Source organism: Gracilinanus agilis, chromosome 2 (assembly GCF_016433145.1).
Source record: "Gracilinanus agilis isolate LMUSP501 chromosome 2, AgileGrace, whole genome shotgun sequence".
In the NCBI taxonomy this organism is placed as follows: domain Eukaryota; kingdom Metazoa; phylum Chordata; class Mammalia; order Didelphimorphia; family Didelphidae; genus Gracilinanus; species Gracilinanus agilis.
The window spans coordinates 614,006,305-614,018,891 of NC_058131.1; the positions used below are offsets into that span (position 1 = coordinate 614,006,305).

The window sequence follows — 12,587 nt, forward strand, 5'->3', positions numbered from 1 at the left end:
TCCTCCCATCTTTTTGAGTGGGGAGGGAAGAATTCTCCTTCATATGCTTAAAAATAAATGCAAGTAGTTTATAACAGAGACCTGCAGCTTCATATACTCTCTTTTTTGTTCTATTACATATATGCTAATACCCATTTTATTGATGTATAAGTTCAGAAATTTTATTTTTCTTTAAAAAGAATTTCCATGAGTATAAGAAGATGGAAAGAACATGAGTTCTAGTATGAAGAAAGACTGATTAATAATAGAACATGAAGTCCCAGAGATCATAATAGAAAGGGAAGAGGAGGAGATAGGGTCCTGGGAATAGGAGTGCCTGAGTTGGAGAGAGATGAAGGGGTTGGGAATGGTAGCAAGGAAAGAAGATTTTTGCACACGTGTAACAAGTCATGAATTCTGGGGATTAGAGGAAGAGGTTGAATTTTGCTAACCATGGGTCTTAAGGCAGTGTTAAATGAATAGAGACCCCATCTTCCAAGGTCCTGTGATAGTTGAGGCTGTGATTAGGCTATTTTTTTTCACCAACAGGAAATAAAAGGTTGAGTAATTAGGGAAATACGACTGCATCTGGGTAGGTAAATATCTGGTACTTGAGTCCATGGCATCCTGATAGGGTTGGTTCCTTTACTCTGTCCCAAGATGGTAGAGAATGATATACTCCCCAGAAAATACCCTGCATGTGAAGGATACACTGGACTTGTTTTTGTTTTTGTTTTTAAATTTTATAGGCAATGGGGGTCAAGTGACCTGCCCAGGGTCACACAGCTGGGAAGTGCCCAAGGCCAGATTTCAACCTAGGACTTCCCATCTCTAGGCCTTGCTCTCAATCCACTGAGCTACTCAGCTGCCCCCATACACTGGACTTGTAATTGGTCTTTTGTTTGTAATCCTCTTCCTTGACAAGGTCCTAGTGGTGAGTGGTCACTGAGGTTCAGGTGGTTTGGTGAAGCCAGGATAGAGTAGATACTTGTTATACCTGTAACAGTAGTTAGTGTGTGCTAAGAAGTGTTTTTTTTTTTTTAAAACCAATACATAGTATTGGTTCTAAGGGAGAAAAGCAGTAAGGAATAGGCATTGGTGGTTAAGTGACTTGACCAGGGTCACATAGCTAGGAAGTGTCTGAGGCCAGATTTGACCCCAGGACCTCCCACTTCCAAGCCTGGCTTTTTATCTACTGAGCCACCTAGCTACCTGTGCTATCTTATATATATATTTGGCTAGAAGGTTAGGGCTGGAATCCTATGACTCTGGGTCTAGTAATAGAGGATCCAGAGAAGAAATAGGTGCTGAGGCAGGAGCCAACTCCCACTTCCCATAGTCACTAGGTGATAATTGAAGGGTATGACTTTGCTGATCATAGGCACAAGAAATAATAAAGAGTGTCCTTTGCCTAGTTTCTACCCTGAATGCCACTGCAACCAACCAGCTGTCATCAGGAGGATTACTGTGACACTAGTGGAGGCAGGCTGGGTCATATTCATTTTTACCCTTTCCTGTCTGGAGCATTTCTCTTCTTATTCTCCATCTAATCTGGGATCTTGAGGATTCTTAAGAAATAGTGTTGGGGAGACCAAGCCAGCATTGTCTTCCTTTGTGGTGGAGTATTGGAAGGAGCTTACCCTTTCTTGGGGGCACATGCCCTATGAGTGGGTCAGCCAAGACGTGTTAATCTCTTCCCAGGTGGTGAAGGTCACAGTCCTGAAAAGTGAGCCTGAGCAGGAGAGGATGCTCTTGTCCTTCAGGCTGTCCAATGACAAAGAAACGGAAAGCACAGCTCAGAGCCAGAAGAAAGCCATGGTCAAGATTGGACAGGTACTTGGGATTACTAAACTCATCTTATTTTGTTTACTGTGGCAAAGAAAACTGAGGTACAGGGGAAGGAAGAAACTTGTCCAAGGTCACCAATTTAATTAGTACTAAAACTAGGTCCAAATCTGCCTTTTCTGACTTCCAGGCTAGGTTTTTATCCTAGTGGCTTTGTAAAGTTACCACGTCTATCCTGTTTTTCTGAGAACCATACCTGATTCATTGGAAAAGGGGAGACCATACTAATTCTGACTTTGTCTTTTTCTAGCATCTTGGTATCCTGTGCTATAGGATAGGTCGAAAATACTTATAACCTAGAGAAGAGCAAGCTTGGGACAAAATTACTGCCTTGAAATTTTTTTACTTTCTTGGGGAAGACTTATTCTCTGAAGCTACAGAGGAAGGGACTAGGAACACTGAGTAGAAATGTACTAGGAAGTCAAGTTTTGACGTCAGTTATAAGTAATAACTTCCTAATGGGGCTCTCTGAAGATGGAATGGGCCATAGGAAATATTAAGACAAAGCCATGAGGGAAGGGCACTGGGCCTGTAATCATTAGCTGTGTTCTAAACCCATATTTGCCACTCTCTTTGGCCAATCACTTAATCCTTGTAAAATAAGAGGGGATTGGACTTTTGATAATTTCTAAGGTCTCTTTCATCTTTAAAGCTTTGTGATTCTTTGATTCAAAACTGGAAGGATATGTTTCATATAACATGGAAGGGAATTCGTCCATTGGGAAGGGCTTTAGATTTATTTTCTAAACCCCTTTCAACACTAAGGTTTGGTTTGGTGAAAATTTTCTTGTTTTCTCCTTAATTGGCTCTGAGATCATGCTGGGTTATATATCCTATAGTTTCACTAGGGACTTCACAAGAAAGGATAGGGAAAGTTGGGTTAGAGTGCTAAAGGGGGTTTAATTCTAGTAGGCACCCATTTTAGTTTTTGGTGGTGGTTTTTGAAGTTCTGAATTGTCCCAACTCAGGGCAATGGTAAATTTTTGCTCAAGATAAGTGATAATTTTTTTTCCATTTCTTCTCTTCTTAGTTAGTAGATGTGAAGGTGAAAAAGAAAACTGAGAAGGGATTGGAGGTGTCCATCCTACCCGACAACATCAGTGCTTTGCTTCCCACAACCCATCTGTCAGACAATGTCACCAACAGTCAGTTGCTCTGCTACTGGCTCCAAGCAGGTGACATCCTCCACAAGGTCTTGTGTCTGAGCCACAATGATGGTCACATTGTATCCTTTCCTTTTATCTGTGAGGGGTGAGGGCTCTGGGCCTTATAGGTAGGGATACCATTGATCAGACCCAAGTCTAGGCTCTAGCCATGAATATGAATTCTGGGTTCATGTGTTGTCTATAGGATCTGAAGGAAGTCAGGCTTAGAAAAATCCTTAAGCCATGTTATTTCTAACTTTTTGTCCATGGGGTCTAATGAGAAAGGGTGTGTGTGTGTGTGTGTGTGTGTGTGTGTGTGTGTGTGTGTGTGTGTGTGTGTGTGTAGTGTGAGTGACCTGCTTTAACAAGACAGTGGTGGGATGGTTTAGGTTGCGGAAGGATATATGTTGAGAGAACAGAATGGGAGTGGATTAGAATGACAGCAGTAAGGGAACTTCTTGTGCCTATATCATAAAGATGTTTGGCTCTTGTCGACCCTCTTATCTCATTGGTTTGGATTCTGATGGGGAGGTGGTAGAAGGCAAGGGAAGGCAAAGGACATTAGAAGAGTTGCTATTTCTTTTACCCTTCTTGTTATGTTCCTTGATGTGGTGGCCCCAGGTCCTGTGCAGGAAACCAGCCCTGATCTCTGCTGTGGAAAGTGGCCAGGATCCCAAGGTCTTTTCTGAATTCCAGCCTGGGATGCTGCTTACAGGTTTTGTGAAAAGTATCAAGGCCTATGGCATCTTTGTCCAGTTCCCATCTGGCCTCAGTGGATTGGCTCCCAAATCAGTAAGTCTGTTTCCACCACTGAGATTCTTTCCTTCTAAGAAGCCCTTTGAAGAACAATATACCAGGTCAGGGCAGAGACTGAAGGAATGAGACTAAACTTCCCAAGGTGAAACTAGCTGGGATTGTTCTAAATTTCCAGGACGTTCAGCTGTGAGGGGCCAGTTGTATTATTTCATGATATTGAGTGGCATGGATTGCTCTCTACCTCATAGGATTGTTGTGGGGGGAAAAGTTTAATGTGATAGGTCAGCGTAAGCTGTTTTAGAGTAGTCTAAAAGAGAGGATATAATGAATATAAGTCAATGGATATAAAATCACAAAAACTCATGTTCAGATTCTGCTTTTGACACTTAACTGGCTGTGTGATCTTGGACAAAAACAAAACCCCAAACCAAACCACAGAGGAGCTAGGTGGCTAAGTGGACATAGAATGCCAGACTTGGAATTAGGAGGAATGAATTGGTTCATATTTGGCCTCAGATGCTTCCTAGCTGTGTAACCTTAGGAAAGTCATTTAACCCCAGTTGCCTAGCCCTTACTGACCTTCTGCCTTAGAACTGATACTTAGTATTGATTCTAAGAAAGAAAGCAAGGGCTTAAAAAAAAAATCTGAGCCTTGAGAAACTCTTGCTGTAAGTTATAACTGTGTGGTCATATGCCTTGGCAGGAGGCTCTCATATCAGTGATATCACAGTCCTTAGAATGAAAAATAACTTTCCCCACAAAAAAGTCAGCAATAAGGACCAGGTTTCCTAATAATTTGGAATTTGTCAAGTAACAGGTTAATAGTTTAGCTTGAAATTATTATCTCCTTTCCTTTCTTCTTTGTTAACTTTGTTTTAATGTTAAAAAATAAAATACAGTGAAATACCCTTCATCTGTTTTATTGGAAAAGAGGCAAGTGACAATTGGTCCTAAAAAAATAATTTATATTTTATTTTCAAGTGCATTATGTGATATTTTGGGACTCCCCCCACAAAGGAGACTTGCCTTACTAATGTTTTGTATTAGATCTACTTGCAGGGTAGCTAGGTAACACAGTGGATAGAATGCCAATCCTGAATTTGGGAGGATCTAGATGCAAAGCTGGCCTCACACTTCTAGCTCTGTGACCCTGAGCAAGTCACTTAACCCAATTTGCCTAGCCCTTGCCTTATATTACAGTTGTTATGAGAATAGAAAATAAAGGCTTAAAAGAAAGAAAAAAAGATCTCTATGTGTTCGCTGAAGACTGAGTAATTGGAGCCCGGACCTAGATGCCATGCCTGATATGATAGAAGGCAGTAAATGTACATACAGATAATGGAGAGAGCACTGTAGTGAGCAGGGTAGGTAGAGCCTATGTCCTTAGTATCAGCCTCTTGATAGGAGTTTTAATAGGATTTATCTTTTTTTTTTTTTTTTAAACCCTTCTGCCTTAGATGGGGATTAAGTGATTTGCACAGGGTCAAATATGTTGTAGGAATATAGGATTTTAATATAGCAGGTTAGACTGATTGCCAAGGGGATTCCAGAACCTTGAGAGAGGAGAGTTAGTGACAGTTTGGACCTGACTCTGAAGACCTCAAGTCTGAAAGTCTAATGGTGGGAGTTGGTGAGACAGACAATTCTTGAAGCTGTTTCCCAGAGGATTTTGGATTAAGTACCATCTTCAATCAAGCATCCCAGTGAAGGAATAAGGTAGAGAAGTTGGTTTTGACTTTGTAGTGGACACAGAGACCATTCCTTTCTCCCTCTCCTGAATTTGGATAATTTTGCTGTATTTCAAGTCTCCTGTGATCAGCTTGAAGAACATCTACATTGGACTTTATGTGAGATTCCCTCATCGCAGCAAGACCTTGCAAACAAGCCATTTGAGATGAGTTTCAGCACAGTTTCCCTCCCATAGTCTTGAGTTCCCTATTCATATGCTCCACTTGACCTGAATTCTGTGGGTGATAGGAACATGATACTTAGGTGTTATTCCTAGATTCTCATAGACTTTTTTAAGGATATCCTAAGTGAAATGAGATCCCTTATCCGAATCTATGGTAAGAGGTACTCCAAACCTAGGAACAATTTCCTTAAGTAACACTTTCACCACAGTTTGTTGTATTAGTATTAGATGGAAAAGCTTCAGGCCATTTAGTTAATCTATCTTCAATTGCAAAACAAAACTTGTATCTTCTATCTGGCATACTTATGTAATCACTTTGCAAATTCTCAAATGGACAATATGCTAAATCCTCTTGTTGATAAGAGAATGTTAAATGACATTCACTAATTTTAATATTTTGATTCTATTAATGGTCTTTAAAAAATATCACTGATACTTCCTTTCAATTTTCTTCTTCCCCATAGACGCGACACTATCTTGAACAAATGTTAAGTTAATAATCCTAGTCAAGCAAAAACCAACACTACATTGACTATATTTGACTAGGCCCTATTCTGAACCTCTAATCCACTGGCTGGCTCTCCCTTCCACTAGAGGCAGGAGGCATGCCTCACCATCAGTCCTTCTGAAGTCATAGTTGTTCCCTACGTTGATCAGAGATGTGAAATTCAATAACATTTAGAGCTGGACAGGTCCATCTAGCTTCTGCCTTTGGGTCCTGTTCAGTCTCTGAGGTGGTGCTAACAGACTTTCATCTTTCTTCTCTAGGCCTTGAGTGACAAGTTTGTAACTACAATCAGTGACCACTTTGTAGAAGGGCAGACAGTGGTTGCAAAGGTGACCAATGTGGATGAGGAGAAACAGCGGATGCTGCTCTCCCTGCGCCTGTCAGATGTCATCCAGGAGGACACAACTGCAAGTTCTCTTACTCTCCTAAGCCAGTGTTTGGAGGAGCTGCAAGGTGTTCGAAGCCTCATGAACAATCGAGGTCTGTGCAGGCACACCTGCCCATCCCAGTGAATGCTAGAGACAGATTCTTCCTTCATTTTAATTTTCACTAATAAGGCTTGGGCCCTTCATGTTCTTCAGATATTTGGAGGGAAGTGGAATAGGGGGATGGCTAGAAGGGTAGTTTCCAAGCCTCAAAGGATAAATGATGCCTGAGCCCCCTGGGATTTTTGAGGACTTGTTTGGTTATGATTAGGGAGGGATGCAAGTTTGTTCCTCTCCAGCAATAGTTCTCACATATTAAAGTTTAAGTGCCTGGGTTGCACCCTTCTTTCCCTGACAATAAACCAAAAGGGAGTGTGATCACTCAGCTACTCGAGGTTTTTCTTGCCCTCAACTCTGTTTATGTTTCTTGAAGTTGAGGGGAGAAGGAGATGGTAGGTGGAGAGCCACCAAGCCCCCAGACTTATCCCTATTGTTGTCTCTTATCCTGCCCAGACTCTGTATTGACTCAAACATTGGCTGAGATGACCTCAGGGCTACTTGTGGATTTGGTGGTGCAAGACATGTCAAGTGACGGCTCTCTGGTGTTCAGTAATGGCTCAGTCCCTGGCCTGGTGTTGAGGGCCAGCAAATATCACCAGGGAGGTAAGTACAAAAAGCCTCTTCTAGGGGGCAGCTGGGTAGCTCAGTGGAGTGAGAGTCAGGCCTAGAGACAGGAGGTCCTAGGTTCAAACCCGGCCTCAGCCACTTCCTAGCTGTGTGACCTTGGGCAAGTCACTTGACCCCCATTGCCCACCCTTACCAATCTTCCACCTATGAGACAATACACCGAAGTACAAGGGTTTAAAAAAAAAAAAAGCCTCTTCTATACAGTGAGATTTCTTTTTTCCTCTTGGTCTCCATTAAAAGTCATCCACTTCTCAGGGCTGCTGAGAGCCAGACCTAGGGGAGGGAGGTCTTTGGTTCAGGTGTGGTCTCACACCCTTCTTAGCTGTGTGATCCTGGGCAAGTTACTTAACACCCATTGCCTAGCCTTTATCATTCTTGGATTCTAAGACAGAAGGTAAGGGGTGTTTTTGTTTTTGTTTTTGTTTTTCCATTTCTCTTTATGTTCCTTTCTTTATAATGACTAGCTCACCTTAGGGACCTAGTTTGGGTGTACTTCATTTTACACAATTAATAATGCTCACAAATTGACTACTCATGCAAATCAAATCCTTTAAAGAGAATCATTTTATATGCACTAGGGCAGCTAATCCTTTGGTGAACCCATTTGAAAGATAAAATCATTTCCTGATGTGTAATTGGGAAAGTGTGGGGTTTGACATGTTTGGCTTGCCTAAAATGGAGCTTTGCCACCAATGCAGTCTTGATTTCTGCCTGTATAAGTTAAAGACTGGCTTCTAGTACTAGATAGTATAAAGCCTCTGGCAACAGAGCTCCTTGGGAGGCATTTGTTTTTCCCCTACCCAGCCCTAGCCCTGAGAAGTTGCCAGTGTTGGTGAATGGGGCTAATGAAGGCAAGGGGACCGCTCCACTCCAGGAAGGGGGTGAAATTTGTGCTTATTCTGGGGCTTTGCAGGGAAGGCAGTGGATCCTGGACAAAGAACAAAAGCTGTCATCCTTCATGTTGATACACAGAAGTCAGAGGTTCACGTTTCTCTGCGCCAGGAGCTGGTGAACAGAAAAGTCAAGCAGGTAGGCTGGCTCATGGCTTCTATTCTCAGGGATTGCTTGCCTCTGAACTGTCTACTTCTGCAGTAATAAGAGAGAGCTGACCTCCTCTTGATTTACTGGATGATCCAATATCTTCTGGATACTGGATAACCAAGTAGTAAAATCTTAATGATAGCATATTAGAGCATCCTTCCCCTTAAACCTAATTTTTAAAAAAGTTCTATGTTGCCTCTTGTTTTTATACCACTTACTTCTGAATATGCATTACCCCTAGACACACATTTTGAGTTCTCCCTTATAACAAAAAAGCCAGCTGCAGTAGTGATTGTATTCCACATACATACACCTCTCTTCACCTGGAGTCTCCCATCTCATGCCTGAGAAGAGAGGTGCATTTCATCATCTTTTTCCCAGGTCTGAGGTTGTTCCCTAATTCCTGGGTTATTCAGAGTCAGCTTCCTTTTAGTGATTACTTCATTTATATTCTGGTAGTCATTGTCATCCAGTTACTTATCAAACATGTTGTGACACCAAGCCAGGTACTCTATAAGAGAATTAGAGCTCACAGTCCTGAGATAGATGCTGGCTTAGAGAGGGAGAGACAGACAGACAGATATGCACACATGGCAGTACCTCCCTTTTCCCTTCCTCCCCTCCCCCCACGTGTGGCAGTAACCCACATTAAAGCAGCAGGTGGTACCATGTTCATTCTGTTAATTAGTGAACCTACTCTGTACCCAGGGGGTAAGGAGAATATTGGGTTTATATAAGTGTCTTGCACATAATAAGTGCTTGATGATTATAGAGTGATGGAAGGAGGAAAACCCCATATTTGAGACTCATTAAACAAGAAGAAAAATAGGGAGCAAGAGCAAGTCCCTCATTTTGAGGAGGAAATTGGGGTACAGAGAAGGAAGGGACTTGTTCAAGTTTGCAAGTTAGGTCTACTATACAGTTCTCTATATCATGCTGCCTGGTGTTGTCATTTATAGAAAGAATGGTAGTCAAGTCCTAAAAAGGGCCTTTGAGATCACCCAGCCCAACCTCCTTCCCAAAACAGTAATCTCTCTCACTCTGATATCCCTGTCAACCAGTTGGTGTTAGGATATTTCCAAGTGACTAGGACAGATGGCCCATCTCACTTTCAGGCACCTCTAATTATTAGAGGACTCCTTACTTTTATTTGAAATCTGTCTCTAACTTCTCTCCCCTGGTCCTAAAGTTCTACCACCTGGAGCTCTGTGGATTGGTGGGAATTCAGTAGGCAAAGAAAAGGAGGGAGGTCATTTCAAGTATGGGGAACAAACTGAGCAAAAGCACAGAAGTGTGTGTGAAGACTAGTGTGGATACTTAATATTTACTATAGGGCAAAAAATTAGATGTTCAATGAGAAAAATTGGGACCATTTTTTTTTCCAGCTGAAGAAAGATACTGAGCACCGAGCAGTTATAGAACACTTGGAAAAGACATTTGCCATAGCCTCCTTAGTGGATTCTGGTCAGCTTATAGCTTTCCCAGTGGCCTCTCACCTCAATGATACCTTCCGTTTTGACTCAGAGAAGTTGCAGGTTGGTCAGGGGGTCTCCTTGATCATCAAGAGTACGAAGCCCAGTGACATTGGTCTCTTCTTAGCTGTTGAGAGCTCTGTCAAGAAGAGGACCCCGGCTTTGCCCTCAGTAGCTCCTGAGTCTGCAGGGCAGGAGCCAGGAGTGGTGAGCGAACTTCTGGAGAAACCCACCTTGCCCATTGGGGAGATGGTCACCGGAACTGTGAAGTCTATCAAGGCTACCCATGTCATTGTGACCCTCGAGAATGGCCTTACTGGCTATATCCATGCCTCCCAGATCTTGGATGATGTACCTCATGGCATCCACCCCACTACCACACTTAAAGTTGGAAATCCAGTCACTGCTCGAGTGATTGGCCAGAGAACTTGGCTTACTCACAAGTAAGGAGGTTTTGGGGGGACAGTGTGGGGTGCGAGGGAGGTTGATCTGAGTTAAGGAGATGTTGACTACGTTAGAAAGTATCCATCCTGTGTGCTTCACTGTAACTAGTAGAGATGGTCCCCCTAAATCAGGGTTCGGCAACCTTTTTGGCCGTGAGAGCCATAAACACCACATTTTTTAAAATGTAATTTTGTGAGAGCCGTACAGTGCTCACAGTGCGCGCTCCTGTGACAGCGCCTGAAAAAAATGGACTTTATGGCTCCTGCAGAAAGAGCCATATCTGGCCCTCAAAAGAGCCAGATAATGGCTCGAGAGCCATATGTTGCCAACCCCTGCCCTAAATTGTGTATAAATCAGACTTTGGTAAATTGAATTCTTTCTTAAATGAATAACTCAAGAAAACTTTTATTTGTAGATAGATTCCTTTGTAAGATGCTTACTACTCATTTTACCACCATTTAATCTTTTATATAAAAATCATATTTACATGGATCACATTTGCTTGGAGGAAGTCAGTTTTTCTAAGAGTGTTACTTTATAGTAAGAGGGATGGATCTGGGGTGCCATTGGCATGGATGAGGCCAGTCACAGGCCACTCACTCATTTTCATCCTGTATTGCCATTTTGACTCAGAGAAGCTGCAGGTTGGTCAGGGGGTTCTCCTTGATCATCAAGAGGGTACATATTGCCCTTTTTAGTGCCTTTCCATAAATACTAAATAGAAGATCTACCTAATCCCTCCAAGCCCTTTTCTCAGTCCTTTAATATTTTGTGGAGGCCAGGACAATACTCAGGCCTTCATTTGTTATTCTCTCTTGATACGTGATCAAATCATTTCTTTTGTGCAGAATACTGAAATTAGACAGTACCTTAGAGATTTGTTTCATTTAAAATTAATTAAAAATTTGTTTCAGTTAAAATTCATTAAAATTTTTTAAATAGTTGTCAAACTTTTTAGTCTAAAATCCCCTTTATAATTCTTAAAAATTGAGACCCTTCCCCCACAAAAGCTTTTGTTTATGTGGGTTATATCAATAATTGTTTATAATATGAAGGTTTTTAATATCATTACGAAAATAGTTCAGACCTTTGAGTGTTCGGAGACTGCCAAGGATCCTTGAACCACTGCTGTTTTTGTGGGTTTCTTTGTGTATAGAGTACTATGTGTGCATGTTTGATCCTGAATAATTTTTTTTTTAAAGCACCTCAGAGTTTATCTAGTCTAACCCACATCTGACCTAGCGTCCCCAGGAAATATTCACAACAAGGGATGCTCCAGCCTTTGCTCAGAGGACCCCTCCCCCCTCAAGTGTCCCATTTTGTGAGGCAGGCCATTACACTTTGGCATAACCCCAGAGACTGCTCACTTTGAGGGAAGTTTCTCCTTATATCCAGCCTATCCCTTGCCTCTTTGCAGCTTCTACTCAGCTGTTTCCAGTTCTGCCATCTAGGTCTAAACAGGACAAGCCTGATCCACCTCCTGTAGGACAAAGCAGCCCTTCAGTTCCTTAAAGAAAGAGATTGTACCTTCTTCTCTTAATCTCTTCTTCCTTTGGCTACCTATGTCCAGCTTCTTGAGCCAGTCCTCAAGTGGCTTGATTTGAGGTCCTGGCACATATGTTCTTGGTGATCTTCCTTGCACCACTTTTTTTGAGTACGTCATCATTAGTAACAGTGCTACAACCTCCTTATAGGCCCTCCCTTCTCTCTCCCCCATACATCTATCTCTGTAGACGTGCCATGAGTCATAGCCATATGGCATCACTGGGAGAGCATCCATTTGAAGAAGATGAACTTTGGAGATGAGGAGTAGTTCTGGGTCATTGAAAACATTTGTACTTTACCAAAAGTAGTTGAGCCTGCTGCACTTGTTCAGCTGGGGTGCCTGCTTGTTGTGAGTGAAATGTGTAAACATTTATTAAGTGCCTGCTGTGTGCCAGGCACTCTCACTAAGTGTAGTTTATCTGCAGCCATTCAGTAGCCTGCCCTTGCAGCTGTTATGATCAGGGCAATATGCCTTTTTTGTGGTGCATCTTATTGAAGAGGCCATAGAGTGTTTTGATGGCTGAGGCCAGAGCATTGAAAGAGTCTTGCTTTCTATGGAACATCCCACTTTTGTTTAGACTTTGGGAGAAGTGTGTCCTCCATCACAGTGGCAGGACACCTTCGTCTCCTAGAAAACTGTCAAGTGGCTAATTACCAATCTTGTACATTAATAGGAAGGCAGGAAGCTCTCTATTGAAGGAGGGATTTGGAAGCTGCATTGAGTCCTGTTCATAAGATTATTGTGATCATTTTGAATGTTATTAGAATCTTAAGTTCACTGTAGCTCCGCAGTCATGTGACTTTGACCAGATGTGCTATGGAGTATCA

At 42.2% G+C, this 12,587-nt stretch overlaps 1 protein-coding gene across 1 annotated transcript in view; it reads left to right on the forward strand.

Moving 5' to 3' along the window:
- PDCD11 (programmed cell death 11) overlaps positions 1-12,587 on the forward strand; it is a 43,555-nt gene that overhangs the window by 13,370 nt on the left and 17,598 nt on the right. Inside the window, exons 14-20 of the mRNA XM_044665542.1 lie at positions 1,681-1,812; positions 2,855-3,049; positions 3,591-3,761; positions 6,406-6,625; positions 7,084-7,233; positions 8,171-8,286; positions 9,684-10,213. Coding sequence (XP_044521477.1) covers positions 1,681-1,812; positions 2,855-3,049; positions 3,591-3,761; positions 6,406-6,625; positions 7,084-7,233; positions 8,171-8,286; positions 9,684-10,213 — 1,514 coding nt within the window. The remainder of the gene's footprint in view (positions 1-1,680; positions 1,813-2,854; positions 3,050-3,590; positions 3,762-6,405; positions 6,626-7,083; positions 7,234-8,170; positions 8,287-9,683; positions 10,214-12,587) is intronic.